Raw genomic sequence first — 22,567 nt, 5'->3', positions numbered from 1 at the left:
TGAGCACTGGAGGCGATGCCCAGGTCAGAACAGGAAGCGGGTCAGTGCTTCTGCACAGTCGCACAGTATCTTGGCTGACGTGGGCCCTTCGCTGACATGCTTTTTTTTTTTTTATCACAAGTTGCCAACAGCACTTTATTTTTTCTTTTCAACATCCTGTTCTGCAGCTTCTTTGGCTCTTTTTGCCCGGATGCCAAAGAGCCGGGCATTGGCACGGGCCATTCGAAGACTGGCAAAAGCCTTGAAGTTCTTCTCCTCCTCTGTGATGACCCTGGCTTTCTCCTTCTTGTAGACATTCCGTATGGGCATGACTGTTCCAGTCAGCTGTGTGGCCAATTTGAGTTCTTTCAGCAGAACTGTCTCCCTTCTTGGGGGCCGAAGGCTTCCTGGGGAAAAGGATGAGCTTGGAGCGGTACTCCTTCAGCCGCTGCACATTGGCCTGCAGACTGTTCTAAATGGGACAAATGTTGGCTCACCACTGCCGGTCCTTTATTCTGCTCTGTGAGAAGGAAACGAGATGTGTTCTAGTAGTGCGGAGACCGGTTGAAAGAGGTTTCCCCTTCTTCTTTGGGGTGAGACTAAGTCATCCTACTGTCCTCCGAGGGCAGTAAGCATCACCTGGCCGATTATCTCTCCCCCTCCCCCTGCTTTTGCTTCCCCTCTCTCAGGTTAAGTCCTGACTGGTTTGGGGACAGTAGATCCCTCTCTCTACGCCTATCCCAGGGGCCGTTTCTGTGGCCCTGTTAGCTTCTGCAGTATGAGGAGCCCCCATGGGGCTGCACTGGCCTGGTTCCATCCTGCTCAGGCCTTCGCCACCAGGCGCCAGGCCATCCTTCACGTGGCGGGCCATGTGAACGCCATGCCCTGGAGGCCAAGGCCGCCTACAGAGACGCCTGCAATGCTGGGTGATGTGTTAGCCCAGAATCCCCACGTGGAGGCCGAGCTTGGGGCCACTTTCCTGGGCCTCCGGGTCTTTATAATGTTTGCTCTCTACAGGAGCCCAGTGCCTTTCTACACACACGCACACACGTGTACGCACATCACTACCACCGCCAGCACCACCACTACCCACGACAACAACAAAACACCATCCTCCCCGTCTCCGAACGTTGTGCTCCACGGTAAAGCTGTGCCTCCCAGGTGCCATAGCTGCGCCATGTTGCTTGAAAATGAAAAAAGAAAAACTTCCCTAGAAACAGGAAGCGGAAACACACTTCTCCAGGACACAGAGCACTGTCCCTCCAGCATCAGGTGGGCCTCGGGTCAGGGAGGGCTGCCTGGTTGGCCAGCGTGCAGGCCAGCGCTGAGCTGGGATCCCCGTGGCTGTGTGTACAGTGCTTCTCTCCCTGGGCAGTGCACAGTGGGAGACCACTCAGCTGTCACGACAAGATGGATGCAAAAAAGATCCCATGCCAAACAGTGTTGCATTATTGGGAGGTGTTTGTGTGACAACTGTGTTCCACATTTTCCTATTTGGCAAGGCGGTGGGCTGTAGGGAGCGCTAGCATTTGTGCATGCTGGAAACAGCCTCATGCAGACAGAGACCCATCGAAAGTTCCAGCTCCTCTGCTATGCCTGCCGCGCCACTCTGCTTTGTTTGCACAAACGAGGCTGCCCACACAACATTCCAGTTCGTCATGTGGGTGGTCTTCCAGCATTTGTGGGCAAGAAAGACAGCAGAGTAGGCAGGAGACAGATCACATGGCACATCCGAGTTACAACTCATGTGGAGAATATTGACTTACAGGTGACTTTCTCCAATCCCTCTCCCTTTGCCTCCATGTCCCCCCAACCACCACCACCCGCAAATACCCTAAAATTTCACTTTGTTCCTTCTCAACTTTTAAGAAGTTTAAACCTATTTTCTCCCCAATCTGTCGATCAGAGCCTGAACCCTTACGTGCCCAGAACGCCCTCTTGATAGACGTTCGTGGAGGTGGAATCACTCTAAGAGACAGCAAAGGCAAGCCTGTTGTCTCCTCCTGTCGGCTCTGAGGGGGTCACTGCTGCTCCCCATGACGCCTGCGGTGCTGGTGGCAAGAATGGGATTCATACTTGGCCGATGCTACCCGAGGTACAGTCCCGTGGCCAGTGCCTATGGCGTGATGGCTCTACGGAGCTGCCCTGCATGAAAGTCCTTCCATGGAAGACCCATCTACACTCTGAATATGACGGGTCTTCTGCCTTGACCCCGCCCAAGAGGCCCCTTCAGTAGCCATGGTGACCCCATGTCCAGCCCTGGAAACATGAGAGCCCCAATATCCTCAGCCTCTTGGTGGCTGATTTTTCATGGAGACCACCCCACTGGTTAGCCATCTTTTCTTCCACGTCCAGTGATTTCTGAGACGATCTTGAGGCTTTGTCCTGACTTGTCTTGTTGGTCACATTCCCTGACAGACTTGCATGTGCTATTACTAATTACTGCATTTTCCAAACTGCGTGTTATGGTTTCACGGGAGAGAAGAAGCTAAAGTTCTATGTTCTGATATGCTCATTGCTTTGTACATTTCCAAGAAGAGGGTAGAGCCATTTCCCAGACCTATTTCACCACAGATCCTCCCTTTTGGCCACATACTTGTTGATATCTTCTGAGATACAAGCATTCACCAAATCACGGCCTACCTTCCACCTACACCAAGCCTTCTACATTCACGTTAGCATTTATCTTTGCTCCTGGAAACAAGGAAGAACGACGGTATGGCTAAGAACCTGGGGCACTTACTTGAAGGAGTCGAGAGCATCGCTGACGGCGTTGGCAAAATTGATATCCGTCGGGGAAGTTTTATATTCCAGGCAGTAAGTGGGTCTGACACCAAGAATCTCAACCTCGCAGCCTAAGAAGGAAAGAGATGGTAAATGGTTAGTCTCTTCAGTGACTGAGGTAGGGTGGCGAGCCTATTTCAGGATGTAAGCTCCATTAGTTAAAAAAAAAAAAAAATTGGTGTTGTTCATTTTCAAGAAATAAAAGAACTTACTGCTGATAAGTGGCATATTTAACTGTAATTTTGTTTAACTGGAGCAGAAATTCTCAAATGTCATTCCTATTCAACATCAGTGACCCCTAACAGGGACTAGCAGAAATTGGTTAATGACTGTCTCTCTCAATTCCCACATTTGAAACAAAAAAATTAATTAGTACATAGAAATGTCTCAATTAAAACATTTTTCCTGTAGACTTTTTCATAACCACTGATTCTTCTCTTGTACCACTGCCTATTCTAGAATCGGGTGTTAGGTACTATCTGATTAGTCCAGGAATCATAAAATAAGTAAGCATTTCACTAGTCTGGCTGGACGTAGAGGGACTGCACTAAACTAGCAAGCCTAAAAATCACCGAGTGAACGCAAGGACTCTGAGCCGTGACCTTGCCTCTCCCCAAATGAAGTAGAATAAAAGGCACTCAGATGTTAGGGGCTGCTATAGCCTTAGCTCCTCTGCCCCAGTCGCCTGGAAGGTAGAAGCAGTTGCCCTGAGGAAGAGACACCCAACCTTCTCAGGATCTAAGGCAGGAGACGGTTGAGCCCGTTTCAGTTTGAGTTAGTTGGGTGCATTCATTGAGCACCTACTATGAACTAGTAGCCATGTTCAGACCAGGCGGGAAGAGACCTTTATTAGCCGGGGTCTCCCACCTGGAGCATCCCGGAGAGGAGTCCACGGGGAGGAGACATACAGGAAAACAGTGTACTGCGTGAAGCCTGGGCGAGGTGGTAAGGGGCACTTCCTCCTGGAAGCCCTTCTTGAATGCCCGTGTTGGGCTCAGTCTTACAGACTGCCTCTAGCCAACATCTCGGGGTATGGGAGTGAAGGTGGGAAAGAAAAGGACATCCCAAGCAAAGAGGGCAGCAGAAGCAAAAGTTCAAAGTGAGAAGCAATAAGGTGCGTGTGGAGAACTGTCCACACAACGCAGCTCCAGACAAGGGGTGTCAGGAGACCAGATGGCGAGCTTTCCTGTAGCCCCGGGAAAATGATTTCCAAGGTGGACGTGAGTAAAAAGTGGGACAAGTTGGGAATGTGGAGAGAAAGGAGCGTCTCTGTCAAGAATCACATTAACCCCACTCCTGGGCACATCTGGTTACAGCTGGTAGCCATCTGGTCTATAGCTGGTTACAGCTGATTTATTAGAAGGTGGGGCAGCCTCCGAGAAGAATTCCTTTATCCGGCATTCCAGAGCAAGCTCTGAGTGCTCCGCGGACACGCCATCCCTCTCTGGCTGATATCATGGGTGCGGGGAGAGCAAGCGTATCTAAGAGAGGCCCAGAAGGCAGGAAGCTGCCTTCCCAAGATTTGTTTGTTGAGAAGGATGAACAGGCTAGAGGCCCCAAGAGTAAATCCTGCCCATGGGTTCTTAGAAAATACTCATCATTGGAAGAAATGCCAGTGGGATCTTGGCCAGTTATAGCACCTAAGATATCTGCGTTTCATCAGTTGAAGGTTAATTTGTGAATGTTTATTGTTCTCTCGAAGATATCGAGTCAGCCAGGTAGGAGTGGGCCCACACTTTGTGTCTGCTCTGTGCTCAGGGTCAACAACCCAAATGCAAGCAAGACACCGCCTATCCTGCAAAAGATCACCAGCCTCACACAGCGCGGCCAGGTGTCTGCTTCTGGCACATCTCACACGTGGTTATGTGAGTCTGCAAGCAATGGAATTTTGACCATGCTTTTGCAGATAAAGCGAACTGCATTGAGAAGTTCTAACGTTGGGTGGTGGGCACACTGTGCAATATTCAGATCTTCTAAGATGGAAACCCACACCCGAAACCTATACAAGCATGCTGACCAAAAGTACTCAATTAACACATTGCGTTAAGTAAAAAGCTGCACCCTTTTTTGTTTGTACATTAATATCAAACCATAAGTATTTTGCATTAATAATAATTATGTTTGTTAATATTATCAATCATATATTCTTTTAAAGCTTTGTTGGATTAAAATGAATCTGGATTTAATATTGGCATAGTTACATAGTTTGCCTGAGAAATGTATACTTGCCTAGGTTAAAAGATGATGTAAAACATTTTTATTGATTAATTACACGTAGTATTGTAACGTTACACACAAGGTGCGGCAACGCAGACCTGTTGTAACACTGTTATGGAGTGTTTTTTTTTAATTTTTAGAAATTACAATGAATTTTAATTTAAGAATCATGGCAGCATCCTTCCAGCATTACATCCATGTCTTCGCATCTTCCTCGGTTGCATGGTGGCCTGAGCAAACGTCCCCTCAGATAATAGGCTTGTGAAGCTGCTATAACTCCTTGATCCATTGGTTGATTCAAAGAGGTGGTGGCTCGAGGGAGAATGTCCACTCTGATATTAGGAAGAAGATAACCAGTAAAAGGAAGGTGTTCAGGAGCAGGATCAGCAATAAGTATGTTATTCTCCAAACGTCCTTCTCTCCATTTCACTGGCATAACAAGCCAGCAGGGCAGCCTGGAAGAGGAGCGGGGTCACGCGTGCCTTCTCAGGGCCCCGGCAGCTTATTGGCATGTGTACTCACACATGTGCGTGAAGGCCCTGGGGTCCCCACCGTGCCGGATCACCAAGGGTTCCAATTTGCATCCTGCAACATTGCCCCAAGCAAGACGGCTCTCCTGTCCTTAAGAGCCTGGAAACCTGATATTAACTTGGCCTCCGTATGGATGAAAGTCCTTTCAGGCGCTCATTTCCAGATTAGGGAGGTTTTTATCAACTTGAATATTTGCTTTGGCAAGTAGTTTTCCTCCCCGGTCAGCTTATCTGGAGTTTCCAAAAATTCCTTCACATCAGCACTCCCAGACTAACCCCTCGCTTTCACCTGACGTAATTAACAACGATTCTTGCGTCATTATAACCACCCAGACCTAGCAGTCAATTCAACACAGTAGGTGGGTCCAGCCTTTTCTCTCAGCACTGCAGGCGCTTTGCCTTGGCCGTGATCGCCACGGTGCTGAGAGGAGAGTGGTCCTGTGGCTGGTCTTCGATCCAGGTCCTTAGAGGTTTCTCCGTGTCTGCTCTGTGCCCTTCTCAACGTGGCCTCATTGCCTCCAGACCCTCCAATGAAGCAGGCCCTTTAACAGCTTCCGTCACTCTGTTCTTGTTCTTCAAGCTCGGAGCGATGGTGGGAGGGACGTGCGTGGCTGGAGAGCAATAACCATCGCTGATTTTCCACCTTTGTCGTCCTTCGTCACTTTTACTTCATTTCCGGGCCAATCGCTCAGCATGGCCTCTTACTGGCAACTTTAGCAGTGGTTTTTGTACATAGGGGCCGTGATAAATTTAAAAACATGAGATTAAATCAAGCACAAGAGAAAATAATGCAGTCAAGAGACTCAATGAACACAAAATGTATGAGGCTGCTGCCGACCTAATACAAACGTTGTCAGTAGAAAGATATAAAGAATGATAGATATAGAAGATGTATCTATATAAAATATAAAACATAGTTATAGGAAGACATGGAGGATTGGGCTGTTAGTATCAATAAGCTGAATGCAAGTCCTGCAGACACGGTTATTTTGAATAGAAGCTATACCTCCATGTGCCCTGAGACAGGACTAGACTCCTACCCACGTGCACAGAAATGGGAGAAATGGGATCTCTCTGCTCCCTTGTCCAATGGCCTCTCCTTGGTGGAGTCTCAAGAGGAGAAGCAGCCCGAGCCAGTTTGGCTCAGTGGATAGGCCTGTGGACTGAAGGGTCCCGGGTTCGATCCCAGTCAAGGGCACCTGCCCGGGTTGTGGGCTTGATCCCCAGTAGGGGGCGTGCAGGAGGCAGCCAATCAATGATTCTCCCTCATCATTGATGTTTCTAGCTCTCTCTCCCTCTCCCTCTCTTTCTGAAATCAATAAAAATATATATTTTTTTAAAAGAAGCATTTTCCTTACCTCTAATCTCCCAACCCAGAATGAATAAATGACCTGGAAAGCAGCCAGGAAGAAGTGACAGCCATGGTGTGATGGGACATGAGCTAAGTGAACTGGCGGTTTTAGAGAGAGCAAGGCTCATTTTGCGTCGTGAATTAGTGCGGGTGCTTGGCTTTGTTTTCCTTGGTGTTTATCTGACGGAAATCAGCAGACTGGAGGGGGTGTTGTATGGATCCCACAAGATAGTTCTCTGCCCGGGAGTCCGTGGGCCCCTTTCTGGATCTACCGCAGGTGTAATCTGTGGGCGTGGGCCCATTGCTCAGCCTCGGGGCTGCTGCCTCCAGGCCATTTCGGGGCTTCCCCAGGAGCATGGAGTCTGGGTAGATGAGGTCATTGCAGGTCACTCCAAGGTGCCTGCCTCTCTGCACGGGGATCTGGGGGGAAGCAGAGGCGATGGCCCGGGCCTCTCGGTTTCACAGCACAAATAGGAGCTTTGGAGTGAGATTCTGGTTTCACAGCCACTCCCAGGGCAGGTTTGACTTTGCACCACCTGTTTGTTTGCTCATGGCTCCCAGGGAAATTGGATGGGAATTACCCTTAATTAGGGTTCATTTTTAGGACATCGTCTCATCTCTGTCTAGAGTCCACCTTCCCACTGATATTCCCACCTGAGGCTGGGCGAATATCCTCTCCTACAACCTCATACAGAGGCCCTGAGGAGAAAACAGAGTTACAGGGAACTTACAGACAACCAGAGGGCCACCACTAAGCACAGGCACCTTGGTGCAAAATACATGAAGGAATGAATGAATTAAAAAGACATTTCTTCAACCCGGCCAGTGTGGCTCAGTGGTTGAGCATTGACCTATGAACCAGGTGGTCATGGTTTGATTCCTGGTCAGGGCACATGCCTGGATTGCCAGCTTGATTCCCAGTAGGGGTCATGTGGGAGGCAGCCAATCAATGATTCTCTCTCATCATTGATCTTTCTTTCTTTCTTTCTTTCTTTCTTTCTTTTTTTTTTGTTTCTCTTTTTAATATATTCTTATTGATTTCAGAGAGGGAGAGGGAGAGAGAGACAGAAACAGCAATGATGAGAGAGAGTCATTGATTGGCTGCCTCCCACATGCCCCATACTGGGGACCAAGCCTGCAACCCAGGCATGTGCCCTTGACCAGAATCAAACCTGGGACCCTTCAGTCCACAGGCCAACGCTCTATCCACTGAGCCAAACAGGCTAGGGCTCATCATTGATGTTTCTATCTCTCTCTTCCTCTCCCTTCCTCCCTGAAATCAATAAAAAATATTTTTATAAAGAGACATTTCTTCAAAATACTTAACTTCCATCATCAGAAAATTATTTTAATATACCCATTTTATCACAACACCACTTGACTGCCATGGGCCACAACTGTCCAAATAAACATGCAAATCAATGATGTCTACAAGGCAAGCGATGTCCCATGGATGCCTTCATGGCAGCCTTCCATCAAATCTTTTCATTTTACAGGTGAGGAGGGAAAAGCCACGAATGGGAGACGTGAATGTCCCAATGGCCAGCTGGTAGCTGGCTCTGGGACATTCTCGCCATGCCCACAGCTTCCCCGCAGGAGCCTGGCTTCCTGGCAACTCTCTCCAAGGACCACCAAGGGGATCCCATAAAACTCACATTCCCCCCACTTCCTAGAGCACAGGGCTCACCTTGCAAGCGCTCACCAGCTTTGACACATCTTGTAACAATAAGTCCTGAGAGCTGCATTTCCTGTGATCGAAGGCAGGTGTACAATTGTTGATTACATGTCTCAAGAGACCTTATTAAATCAGCGAAGCCAATTAACTCACTCAGAAACATGGAACCTTTTCCAGGAAAACGCATCGGAGCCACAGGAGCTTGTGGGAACAGGTCCTGGGGGACAGCAGGGCCTTTGATCCCCAGGGTCAGGAGGGCCCACGGGGCTGGGAGACCTCTGTTGGCGTCCTCGCTCTTCTGATGGAGAAGAGGGTGGTGGGTGGGCCTCGTGTGCAGGGGCAGAGAGCAAGCCCGGGCGACAAAGGAGATGAGAAGCAACTCATCCATTAGAGCAGATTCCAAAACCTCAATGAAAATGCCTCAGTGGCACCAGAAGGGATTAATAGGGGGCCAGGGTGAGAAGAAGCATGTACCTCACCCCTGCAGAGTCTCCGCTTAGGAAGTCGGTGGTGAAGCCACAGCAAAGCATGATGAGGGCAAACGTGGAGTTTCGTCTCTGCACCTGCTGGTTGCCTTTAGGCGGGAAAGTCTCCGGGCCAGGGTCGGGCCTGCCCTCCTCCCAGGTGGAACCAGGTGAGGAATGAATGACCACTGCTGGACTGATGTCCCCGGGGGCCTCTCAGATAGGCTATCAGGGTTGAGGCAGGTGGTGTGCTTCCAGATCATCCAAATCTTACAAATGACCACATGATTGCAGTGAGCTCATGCTGGCCCACGGGAAGCCATCTTGACCTCTGCCCCACATGGTATTCCCAACCAAAGCCTCCTTCTCAGAACAGGTGCTTTGCTGAGATTTGGACCACAACAGACCGGGCCAACTCAGGATGCTGAGCCCTGCAGCTGGCTGCTGAGCTCTGGCACCTGCCCAGGGACTCCCCACGCCCCAGCCCCTCAAATCTGAGCCTGTGATCTCCAAGTCAGACAAATGGCCCTTTCCCCATGTGTCTGAAGGGACCTTGGACCCTGACCTGTGAGGTGGTTCTGGGTTACTTCCAGGGACACTGGGACCAGGAGTGAGTGCTGTGTGTGTGGGCCTGGCAACCTCACCTCTCTGCCACCCTTGGGCCAATAGCCAGAGGCCAGTCCAGTGGCCACACTGCCCGGTGGTGAGTGCCACCTCTGCGTGTGGTCATGTGTATGACTTGTCCTGTGCATGAAAAAGCCAGGCTTTGTCCTTTCCTTCTCCAATGACAAAGTGGCCAGCTCCAGCTGCCCGCCCCTTTTCTGGCCCTACTTGCCCTGAATCCTCTTGGCGAGTTAAAACAGGGCTTGCGCTCACTCTGTGCTCTTAGCTGAAGGGTAGATTTGAATTCCTGATGTGAATTCAAAATTTTTTCTTTGGGGCTAAGGGTGAGCTGGGGGGGAGCACTCCCCTGCGTCTCATGAAAACGGACATAGGCTAAGCTCTCGTTCTGGGATCTGGGGGCAGAGGATGGATTGAGCATCTCCTCTAGTCAAGTACTCTACATCTCTAGTCTCATTTCACATGCCCAGCAAGCCTGCGAGGTACATATGGTCATCCCTGTCGGACAAATAATGAAACTGGAGCACAGGTAAGGTAAGTGACTGTGCCCGGTGAGGAAGTGGCTGTATGGGTCCAGAAGGCACGTTCTGGCTCTTTAAATTTCCCCGCGGTTCCCTCCGTGCCCTAGCTGCCCTGCTGTAGAAACACAGGAGGGGGCAGGGCTCTCTGCACACAAAGGGCTCTGGTCGGGGAAGTGCCTCCTCTGCCCCAACACCCCTGAATCAGGCAGCCGCCCGGCCCACTGACCCGGCTAGGAAAGGCATAGCAGAGGGAGCCGACCACGATGGAGGGAACAGCATGTGCTAAGATCCTGGATGGGAAGGGAGACACAGGGCGGGAACTTAGAGGGGAGGGAGGTTGGGGTATGGGTGAGGTGGAGAGAAGCTGAGGCCAGGCCACGCTCTATGGTTCAAGCTGAAGAATTTCTTATCATCAGAAGAGGAATGAGAAGTCATTGGAAGGTTTCGGGAAGGAAGGTGACAGCATCACACTGGCATTTTGACAAGACTGCTCTGGCTGCAGCATGGAGAATGGAATGTAGGCATCCACCATGGATGGACAAGGGGTGACCAACGCGTTAGGATGTTATTGCATGACCCAGGAAAGAGGGGAGGTTAGCTAGGACCAGGACAACAAAAGTGGTGAGAAATCGGAGGATCTCCAGGACCTGCTGATGGATTGGATTTGAGATTAAGAGATTGAGCCAAGGCCCAGGAGGGTCTTGTGCTCCTGTTGCACCAATGGCCTCCCCAGATTTGCCAGCAACTCCCCAGAGCATGGGAGGGGGATCCAGAGGGAGAGGTCCTGACAGAGTGGAGAAAAGGGCCCCAAGTTGGTACTTCCCGGAGTAAATCAGTCCTCCGTAGAGAAGGGATGCTGGAGTCTTGGCTTTTTGTGGCTGAGGGCCGTTACCTGAAGCCATTCCTCCCAGGCTGTGTGCTGTCCCACCAGCACCCTCACTCTCGCTCCCCCACCTTGGCCACCCTCTGAGGTGTTGAGTCACGCTCCCAGATGAAACCAGATCCCTTATAGATGATACAGTGATGCAATATGCTTTTCGTTATCATACCTTTACAAATGCACTTTTACATTTACGTGGGCTAATGCGAGACTATCATCTGTCTCCTTGACTGGATGATAAATTCCCAGGGGGTGAGAAAAGCCTGTATCTGGTTTTGCTCATCGTTGTCTCCTCAGAGCCTATTCCCGGGCCTTGAGTCACACCCTTGTAAAATTTTTATGAAGAAACACATTTTCCATGATTTGTGAAGAAGGAAAGTTCATCCCTGGGTTTCTCTTTAAGGTTTTCTAATTCCATATGGATGGTGCTGAGAAACTCTGAGCTCTATTGGCCAACATACCATTGTCCTACAAGAGGATTGGATGTGGCTGGGTAGCTATGAGAACTTTCCAACACTGGAGGAATTGCTTCTGCAGTCGGCAGTGCAGAGAGGCAATGCCTTCTCAGTTTCCCTGCAGCAGAAATGGTTGGATGTTCATAACAGCATTATTTACAATAGCCAAGATCTGGAAACAGCCCACGTGCCCATCAGTAGATGAGTGAATAAAAAAGATGTGGTACATTTACACAATGGACTACTACGCAGCTGTAAAAAAGGAAGGATCTCTTACCTTTGCAACAGCATGTATGGACCTGGAGATTATCATGTTAAGTGAAATAAGCCAGTCAGAAAAGACAGACATCACATGATCTCACTTATATGTGAAATCTAACAAAATAAACTGACAAAATAGGACCAAAGACATGCATGCATGGAACAGACTGATAGCAGATCTCAGAGGGAGGAAAGGGCAGGAAAAGATTAACCAAAGAACATATATGCATATATGCTTAGCCTATGGACACAGACCATAATGTAGCAAAGGCTTGGGGAAGGGGGGATTGGGTGGAGGGGGAAAGTGGAGGGGGTGGAAAGGGGAACATCAATAAAAAACAAGACTATTAAATGGTTGATGCCTAGAAATCCTGCTTCTGAAAATCACTTCTTTGGGAAGACCTCAACTTGACATGCACGTTTGTAATCTTTTTCTTGCTGACACAGACAGACAACGTTAGTGATGAAGTTTTACCAAAGTTACCCACACACAAAAGAAGTGACCCAAGGTGAATTCCACCCGAAGAGTCTTAGAGAACTTTGACCCATGCCTACTCTTGCCATACATCATTCATTACAAGAGCTTGTGTTTCATTGGATACTTTGGTGAGTTTTTAAGGCTACCAGACTGCTGTACCGATTTTTCGGTAATTTCCAAATCTGCCGCTATACTGCTTTACCTAATTTTCTGTACTTTGCCTAGTACCTATTTTCTACAATGTCTCCAAGTTCCATCTTATTCTAACCACTTGTTTGCATGTAACTAACCTTTTTCTATATCATGTTGATTTTTTTATCTTTAATGCTCAGGAGCCCAGGTATAGGGGACAGTTAGGTTCAGGGCCTTAGGTCTGGTAGCGTTAACACATGGTTGCATCGCCTTTAAAATATCAAATCAATGAGATATTAGAGAGACATATGTTGCCATGGAAAACCATTTGGATTCCTCATCCTTGTGGTGTCTTGTATCCCATGAGCACAAAATTGTGAGTGTAGTATGCACGGGTGTGTTGGTCTGGAAAGGGAATCCATAGTTTTGATCAGTTTCCTAAAGAGTGCAGGAACCAACAAACTACACACTAAGGCAGTGGTTCTCAACTTTCCTAATGCCACGACCCTTTCTTTAATACAGTTCCTCACGTTGTGGTGACCCCCAACCATAAAATTATTTTCATTGCTACTTCATAACTGTAATTTTGCTACGGTTATGAATCATAATGTAAATATCTGTGTTTTCCGATGGTCTTAGGCGACCCCTGTGAAAGGGTTGTTCGACCCCCAAAGGGGTCTCGACCCATAGGTTGAGAACTGCTGCCCTAAAGCCTCTCCCGGTTCTAAAATTACATACATCTTAAACTCTATAATAACAAACTGGGGATGTTATTGGAACATTTCGTGAAAATTTGGATCCCTGGTATTTGCAATGTCTAATATTGCCTGAAAAAAAAATTCACTTGTTATTCAAATGTTTGAAGTCACATACATAGTGTTAAAGAGCTTGGCCATAATGTTAACGCTGGGCTCCTAATTTTCCCTGAACCTAAGGGTCTGCATCTAAGTACAGCCCAGTTGGATGTTGTCAGGGACCCACCACAGCAGACAAGGAGAGGATGCTGTGAACAATCCACAATTCCTGATCGATAGCCAATATATGCCTCCTTACGTGTCCTGATGAAACCACCTTGCTTTGAACAACTAAAATTTGATAGAAGCTGAGTCAGATTACCGTGGTTAACTCCCTACCCAGCTCACCTCCGGCAAGTAGGCGAGGGGAAGCCAGGTGGAAGTGTGTCTTTCGCCCACATAGAAGGTGTCTTATTCATCTGAACATCAGCTCGGGACAGGAAGAGGCCAACAGAAGAGCCCAGCCCCACACCCAGCGCCACCCCAGAGCCACACGAAGGATTGCCCTCAAGTCCTCCTTATTGCTTGCCTGTAGGGAGTTAGCACTGCAAAACGCATGCAGAACCACTCGGAACTTAGATTCTTCAGGCACTCGCTCCAAAGAGTCTGGACCACAGGCTCCTAAAAGCTTTCTATTTTTCTGTTCCTTTTTTGTACTTCATGATAGCCACAAGAATGAACTTAAAAACTACTACCACTGTGTAAGGTAGCACTGGTGATCCAAAAAAAAGGCGCCCTTCTCTGCTTTGGGTTACTCTCCATCTGAAGTGAATACGGGAGCCTCTTCCTTCTCCCCTCAATAAAATTCCTTGGACCTCAGAGCACAAGGACAGGGCAGGGGAATAAAATCAGTGAGGGAGCCCGGCTGGCGTGGCTCAGTAGTTGAGCTTCAACCTATGAACCAGGACGTCACAGTTCGATTCCCAGTCAGGGCACATGCCTGGGTTGCGGGCCTGATTCCCAGTGTGGGGTGTGCAGGAGGCAGCTGATCAATGATTCTCTCTCATCATTGATGTTTCTATCTCTCTCTCCCTCTCCCTTTCTCTCTGAAATATATTAAAAATAATAAAAATAAAATCAGTGAGGGACACAGCGTCAGCTCTTATCCTTTGCAAAACATTACTGGGTCCTAGTCATGCAGTTCCTGGCCTGTTTCGTTGGGCCTTCCCAAAGAAATATTCCATTTCGGGCCTGGGATCCTGTCCCGAGGCACAGTTCTCCCTGCACAGCTCCCTGGCACCGTTGGGTGGGGAAATAAAGGGTCTGTTTACAATATTCTCTTTCTCAGGACTGGAGGTGCGGTGTTTTGGACTCCTCACCACTGATCAATTTTTCAGTCTGCTGCTTTATCTACCTGACAGGAAGACTTGAACTCCTGCCATTTCTAAATTGCTCTTCTAAATATTGACTTAATGGCGAGACTCAAAGTGTCATAACACAGCTCACTGGAGCAATGAAGATTTTCCAGGCCTCATCGAGGGGTCTGTGCAATGTCCTGTGGGACTAGGGAAGGAAGAGGAGGATTCAGAAGAAAAACAAAATTCAGCCATACTGAGAAGAAATGCCACCGCACTTCGCTTCATCTTCCTGAGACAAATGAACACTCGCCGTGCTATTAGCTGTGGCTGGAGGGGACCAAGGGGAAGGGGGAGAGGAGAGCAGTGACCCTCATCCGTCAGCTGTCAGCCAGGGTGCCAGGCCATCCTGGCAGGCTGGGAGGCCACTATCTGTGTCTCCAGTCCAGTAGGACTGGACAGTGTGTAGGAAACCAGAGACTTTTCATCCAATTTCTATCAAGACATCACCCCAGCCAGGTCTTTAGCGAATTCTCTTGTAGGTCACTGGGGAAATTCTAGGAGGCTATCCTTTTAGCTTCTTTCCTCCTGATAGTTAACACCATGAGCTGATCTTAAGGCATCACACCACATTAGCTATTGAATCTTGCCCTTTGAGGAGCTGTTTTGGAGGATCAACAAGATATTTTACACGCAAATTAGCTTTGAGGTTTTTTTAGATACTCAGTGATATAGAAATTCAAGTTATTTATTATAACGAAGGAGCCAGATTCTCCAGGATGAGATCAAGAATAATGCTCTGTGACTGCTCAGGAAGAGCTCAAGTTCCAAGACCTAGAGTGTTAGGTTAACCAGATACCGGGGAAGAGGGCCCTCGGCCTCGGGCAGTGTTCGTCTTGAGGGCCCTTGGGTTTGTTCTAAGGTGGTCCCTGAGGCAGCGCACGCAACCTGCACTCTCCTGTGTCTGCATGTGGACCCTTGTTGGTTTTTTTTTTAAATAATGATTTCTGAGAATGACCTCAAACCGCAGCACAAGCTTTTGGCTTCAGACCGCCCCGCATTGGGCTGAACCACGAGCTTGGCTCCTCCAGCAAGTCTGATCAGCTTGGCTGATGCACTATCTTGTCTCCTCGATCTCACATCCAACTCCGTGAAAAAGCCGAGTCTCCTTTAAAGGTAATGGAGCTCTCTGAAGCCCCTCCCTTGCCCGAAAGCTTCTTACCATACCAGCCAAGGTATCTGCGATGGACACGATCCCAGGTGTCTTCTGAGGAAACTCTAGCATTCCCCCTGAAACTGCATCTGCCAGCAGGCCAGCCTGTGTCTGCCTGTTCTTCTGCCTTCACAGCTCCCCTGTACATGCCAGGCTCTGCTCTGTGGCACTTCCAGGGCACTCGCCACAGCATGGCTCTCCATGGCTCTGTTTGTATTCTATGCTCCTCTGAGAGCAGGCTTAGCCTGGAGTGCCCTGAGCAACTCTCCACGTGACCACCTCCATCCAGCATCTTCCCAACTCCTACTGAAGGAAACGGCCTCAGTGTGGGCCATCTAGGATTCAGCCTTGGCTTACTCGTCCTTCTCTCCACTCTCTGCCACCATCCCCCACAACCCGCCATGCTCTCATCTAGTTATCCCTTCATTTCTTCTAGACCTTCCCTGAGACCTTCTTCCACATGGTAATCATCGGAGCTGCACCATTAAGAATTAGGGAGAAAGTGTCTGTAGCCATGCCCATGGAAAAGTCAAATTGCGCCCTTACCCGAGAACAAATCCCACCACGGGACAGACAATGCGAAGTTAGTTGTTTCGTTATCACTGAGTCCTCTCATCCTTAATGAACGATTTTCGACTTTGAGACGAGAGTGTCCTGAAGACACCTCGGAGCAGCCAGGGCAGCTTGCATGGTTACTTACCTCATTGCAGTAAGTGAAGTAATTTCGTTTTTCATTGAATATTATTTCAAGGGGCTTCACCAAATACACTACTGACAGTTTAAGTGCTTTGAATCATCTTTTCAATGCAAGTAGAGGAGCTCCAAATCTAAAGAAATGGTATGCCAAATTCTCTTGCCAGGCAAATAAGCACACTGTAACTATCTCTCGTGTATATCTAAGATTTTGCACAGGAAAAAGCAGGATAGACTACAGCAGCAATCTGGAAATGGCAATTGTGCCTGCTCTGGTGTTAGACAGTTCAAAACAAATTTTTACAAACACGTTCAAAAGCAATCTTTCTTGAATAAAGATCTCATTTTCCAAACCCTGGCTTGGTCCTCACCCTTGTCATCCGCATCCTTTGTCTTTGGAGACTCCACGGTGTTTTGAGATTTGGGTGGATGTACTCACCTGGCCAGTAGTACATGTGGACCTTCCTTTTGGCTTTGGTCAGGGTGACCCACAGAGGTTCTGACCCATTCCACCAGAGCGGCATCAGGCTGTCTTTGTTGACACCAATGTCAAATGACTTGTTGGTGTTGGAGTCCCACATGTAGTTCCCAATCATCTGGTGGACCTCAGAATGTCTGCCTGCAGTAAATAGAACAGAAAGCTGTCGTTACTGTTCTGGGATTTTTATATTGTATTAGTGACCCGGTGCATGGATTTGTGCACATTGAATGGAAATTAATTAGAAGGTGACCAGTGGGGCAGTAGTGGGCGAGACCGGCTGAAAATGCCCTGGAGCCAACCTCCCATGGCCTCTCCCCAGCGTCTGCAGAGTGAGCAGGGTCCCTCTGGCAGGTGGGGTCCTCTCTGCCTGGCCTGCAGGGATTGGGCCGAAACTGGCTCATCCCCTGAGAGGTCCCAGAGTGCACTCTGTAAAGTTGTTATCATACAGGGTGTAGAATGCAAACACAAGTATGCATGCAGTAAACCAGATTCGGAGCCGATAGTGCCCCAGCAACAACATAGCCCGCGGCCGAAGGTGGAATCACCCAAGGTGCGTCACCCGAGAACCACCGCTGCCAAGTCACTGCAGCTCGGCAGCTCCTGTGTTGAGCGTCTGCCCCCTGGTGGTTAGTGTGCATCATAGCAACCAGTCAGACAGGTGGAGGGACACTTAGCATATTAGCCTTTTATATATATAGATCTTTGTTTGGTTTATAAAAGCTGTTCAACCACACTTAGGAAGTATAGAGCAGCATAAAGATTGGCACTTGATTTTTTTTTAACGTAGATGTTTCTTCTCTCTTAGTTGTACCATAATGGCACATAACAAAGTGAGAAGTCCAATAAATGATCGAGGATGGGATCATTTTGTGTGAAGTCAATCTGCCAAGTCTAAAGCTATTTTAAGTTAAACTGAGGACGCTGTGTGCAAAATGTGGCCCATTGTTCCTGGCTGGAAGTCTGAGTATGAATCTGAATGGAAATGGCAGACCCCTGTGGGGCTTGGGTTAGGGTCTCTCCCCGAGCACTCCCGCACCCCTCCCAAGCTGGTGATCTTCCTGCGAGATCACAAGTACCAGCTATGGAGCTCACTCCCTTTCTTCCTGTAGATGCGGGGTTACCGCTTCCGCGCCGAACAGTGACAGAACCTGTGGCATTTGGAACAGAACGGCGAAAAATAGACTCAACACAAAAAAAACACAACAGCCCAAATGGAGTGTTAGAGACACGGCGGCTGCTTCTGTTGGGCACGGCTTCGTCCCAGAAGAGAAGCCAGAAGCGAAAGACACACGCGCTTGGACGCTTCTGAAAAATGCGAGGCTTAAATTATTTATGTGGCGGCAATCTGTTACATCTTTAAAGTGAAAATAACACAAACATTGGCAAGTGCATCAGAAGTTGCTGCAATTGTAGAGAGCGCCACTTGGCACCGGATAAAGCCTGCTTCCTTGAGCTGACGACGCTTCACGGACGTGGGCTTTTGTTTGTTTGCTGTTCCTTCCTGACTGTCCCCACCCCAACACACACACACACACACACACACACACACAATTTTTAAGGAAAAACCATAACATAAAATTTGGAAATTTGGAAACCCCACATCTCATAGAGGGAAACCTTTTACTGCATCACAGAAGCCCAGGCATTGCGCAAGTCACGCTTTGACTTTAAAGCCCGGAGAGCCACACAGGGTGGGTGTTTTACCCAGAGCTTTCCCGGAACCAGTGCTTTGTCCTTTTGGGAGTTAAAGGGTTCCCACGTGTAGAGGGGAGTTCTTCCAACCAAGACCCTCTCGCACCCTGTTTAGAAAGTGGGTTTCACTCTGCCGGTGGCTTGGGCCTGGGGAGGCTGTGCTCGTCAAGGGCTTAATCGCATCACAGATGCGGTGCGGGTCCCAGGCGCATGCCTCTGGGCTGGGAGGCTTGCCTTCGCGGAGGCCAGCAGGCAGTGGTGCCCCAACCTCATCGGCGGCTCTGTGGCTTCTGCTGCGCGGACTATGCTTCCCGCGAGCGGGTGAAGACGGGCAGCTGGGCCTGTGTCAGAGTCTGCACTTGCTCGAGCTGGTTTCTCACCGACCCCGTCTCTCTCGCTCTTTCGTGTGTATTGCCAGGGTGAACGTGGTGGGAGAGAACAGAGCAAAGCAAAGGGTGCTGGCTTCAGCAGCCCACAAGCTCTGATCTCAATATTTCCACCTGACCCACCTCTTTTTATACATCTGCAACTCTTCCTCAAAAAATATATGTATTTATTGGTTTCAGAGGGGAAGGGAGAGGGAGAGGGAGAGAGAAACATCAATGATGAGAATCATTGATCTGCTGCCTCCTGCATGCTCCACACTGGGGATCGAGCCCACACCCCGGGCATGTGCCCCTGACCGGGAATTGAACCATGATCTCCTGGTTCATAGGTCGTTGCCCAACCATTGAGCCACACTGGCTGGGCCATCTGCAACTCTTCCTGATTTTTCTATGCTTGCGCTCAATAGACAGAGAAACCCTTTGCTCAAGGCTTCGGCGGAGAACTTCCTGACGCCCACACACCACGCCTCTCGGGGTTCTCGGGTGTGGTGCGGAGAAGGTGGACTTCTGCTTCTCCTCCCAAGGACAACACTGTGGGGCTTTAAAATCTGTGCCAGGAGACGCAGTGCTCACTGTGAAACAGGGGCCAGCTCCTGCTCTGGAAATTCCCACAGTTACACGTTTTTCTCCTTTTTTCTCCCTTATCCCTAAGACACAAGAGTTTGCGAACACAGGTTCCACAGCCTATAAGTAATTTTTTTATTATACAAAAGCTTTCCTAATTCCTGGTGTATAATCGCTTTTACAAAGTAATACTCATCTTTCATTTCCAAATCCATGCACTGCGTTTTCCTGGGTCCCTGTGCGCCTCCATTGGTTGAATGTGGCTGTGTCTACTAGATATCCAAACAGCTGGCTGAGCCCGCTGGTGTGGCTCCATGGTTGAACGTCAACCCATGAACCAGGAGGTCACGATTGATTCCCGGTCGGGGCACATGCCTAGGTTGCGGCACAATCCCCAGTGTCTCTCTCATCATTGATGTTTTCTCTCTCTCTCTCTCCCTCTCTGTTCCTCTCTCTGAAATCAATTTTTAAGAAAACAGCTGGTTGAAACGTGAAAAATAAACTTATATTTTAGGCACATCAATTTATTCCAAACATGGCAACATAAATACAGTTTACACATACTAATGAGGAGCTGGAGACGATTCTTTTAGGACAGATACGTTTTCACAGAGGCGGCCCTCAGGAGTTGAGTTTCAAATTGTAGGCAGGCCTCTGCCCACTGCCCCGGCCCGGCCCGCCCCCCGCCCCTCCCTGGAAGTCTGGGTTACAAATGAACCAGGCTGAGGGCTGTCTGTCCAGCTCAGGAAGGTGATGGGTAGAGTGGGAAGATGCCAGCCAAGTGGTCAGAGAGACCATTGCTAGCCCACTTCACAGGTGAAGCCACTGAGGCCCAGAGAGTCTCGCACCAGGAGGGGTGGTGGACTTGGGCTTCCTTCCGCAGGCAGCCTGGCCCGGAGCCCTGGCTCTCCACGGCTGCGACCTCCTGCATGAATCAGTGTGGGAACTGGCGCTCGGTACAGGTCCCGGCCCTTTGCAAGCCCACGGGAAGGGAGCTGGTGCCCACACGCCATCAGCCAGCTCCACCCTCCAGACAGGACGACTGGGGACCGGCTGGGTCCAGGGGTGAGGGTCCAGGGCTCCGCCTCCTCAGGCAGCGCCTCACCTGGGGCAATGCCTGGAGGCACTGGGGGCCCAGGGAGGCGCAGGAGGGTCCTCTCTGAAGGCAAAGGCCTGAGCCAATTGGACAGGTGCTTGCTGATCGGCCCAGTGAAAAGACGAGCTAGCAGCATCTGGCCACCTCCATGTGGTGGGAACTAGAGCTCCCAGCTCCCATCTAATTGGGCCTCCCAGCAGTCTAAGAGACAGGCAATATCACCCTCTATGCCGTGGGAGAACTGGGGCTCAGAGTGGCTGGGTGACCAGGCCCGGTCCAGGCAGCGGGCAGAAGGGCAGATCCTGGCCCAACCCAGGCCTCTCTGCCCCAGTCTACACCTTCTGGTACCTGAGACCCTGCAGCCCCTGGGTTCTCACCGCCCACCAGGGCCAGGACGTTTTCACAGAAATGGCCTCAAAATCCAGGTCTGCTTCCGAGACTCTCAGGAAAGTAGCCACATGGAGTTTCCCGCGTCTCAGAAAGCCAGATGCACGCCTGTCCATGCGCCGTTACCATCAATATCCTAAAGGAGGATGCTGCCAGCCCAGGGCACTAAGCAAGCAAGACTCTTCCGTCCCCTCTCCCTCTGGAAAGAGTCCAGCCGTGGAAAGAGTCGTCCAAAGCCCTGAACCCTTCGGGTCTCACGCTAATGAGTGCATTTTGGAGATCAAATGTATAAACATCACCTCAAACTGACACGGCCCCAGGAAGCAATCATACCCCGATTCCCAGCCGGCGGCCTGGGTGCGTCATAGAAGGCAGGCTTCCCATGACCAGACTCCTCTGAGCACTTTCCCCTGAGTCTTTGGAGGGTCTGAAGACTGGTGGAGACCCTGTCTAGTACATTTTCAAATAAATACTTGCTATCCAAGGGACTCGGATGCATTGCTCAAAGCCCCTGGCTCACAAAAGGAAATGTGCTTCCCAGATCGCCTCTGCCGGGGAATCCATCTTATTTCTTAACTTGTCCGAAGGCAGAACGTGGTGCGTTAAAGACGCGGCTTCGAATGGGACCTGCCCGTTGAGAGCAGCTCACAGCTAGCTCACCTTTACCTGCAGCTCCTGCGGGATGTGCCAGACACAGACGGGATTCGAGTCGGAATCACAGAGATTGCAAGACCGAGATAGCAGGCTTTGATTATTGCGGGAGGTGCAGAGGCAAAAATAACCCGAAATGTTAAAGCGGGGGGAGGAGGCTTGACATTCATGCTCCTACTTTTGAGGTCACTGGACTCAAAGAAACGCGCTGCTTTGTTTTTCTGGCCGGCGCTGGCTTGGAGCCATTATTTAAAGACTAGAATGCAGGAAAGGAGGCAAAAATGATTTTCCCACATCAGGACAAACATGTAAGATTGGGAGTTTTTATGTAAACACTTTTTGGTTTGGGAAAGTGAATTTTTAGCAAAGCTCAAAGAAATTTCCAGGTAACTGAGTCCATGCTCCCCTCTGTGAGGACTTAGAGACGAGCTTGAATTACTTACTGCTTTTGAGATGGGATCTCTTTATTTCTTTTTTCTTTATTTTTTTTAATTTAATTTTATTGTTTAAAGTATTACACATAGTAGCACATATATCTCCTTTTTTCCCCATTGACCTTCCCCCCCTGCTTCCCCTAACCCCTGTCACATGCCCTCATCTCCCCCCACCCCCCAGTGTCTTGTGTCCATTGTTGTGCTTATATGCATGCTTACAAGTCCTGCGGTTGATCTCTTTCCCCCTCTCCCATACCTCCCCAGCCTTCCCGCTGTAATTTGACAGTCTGTTCGATGCTTTACTGCCTCTGTATCTATCTTTTTGTTCATCAGGTTATAATGTTCTTTATTTTCCATAAATGAGTGGGATCATGTGGTATTTTCCTTTCATTGCCTGGCTTATTTCACTTAGCACGATGCTCTTTAGAGGCACACTTCCTCTGCACTGAGTCCTTCCGGCCGCCTCTGGGGATGGGAGGTCCTTGGAGGGGAAGCGCGTGGCCTATAGGTCCTCACACACAAGGGAAGCCAGC

General features: G+C 49.4%; 1 protein-coding gene across 1 annotated transcript in view; it reads right to left on the bottom strand.

Annotated features, from left to right (window-relative positions):
• Positions 1-22,567, bottom strand: part of ENPP6 (ectonucleotide pyrophosphatase/phosphodiesterase 6) — a 72,177-nt gene that overhangs the window by 20,824 nt on the left and 28,786 nt on the right. The window contains exons 2-3 of the mRNA XM_008151926.3: positions 16,783-16,962; positions 2,723-2,834 (exon numbers count right to left, since the gene is read on the bottom strand). Of these exons, the coding sequence (XP_008150148.2) occupies positions 2,723-2,834; positions 16,783-16,962 (292 nt within the window). The remainder of the gene's footprint in view (positions 1-2,722; positions 2,835-16,782; positions 16,963-22,567) is intronic.

The sequence above is a fragment of the Eptesicus fuscus genome, chromosome 8 (genome assembly GCF_027574615.1).
Source record: "Eptesicus fuscus isolate TK198812 chromosome 8, DD_ASM_mEF_20220401, whole genome shotgun sequence".
Lineage (NCBI taxonomy): Eukaryota > Metazoa > Chordata > Mammalia > Chiroptera > Vespertilionidae > Eptesicus > Eptesicus fuscus.
The sequence above is the reverse complement of the archived record's forward strand: the minus strand, read 5'-3'. Positions and strand labels throughout refer to the sequence as shown.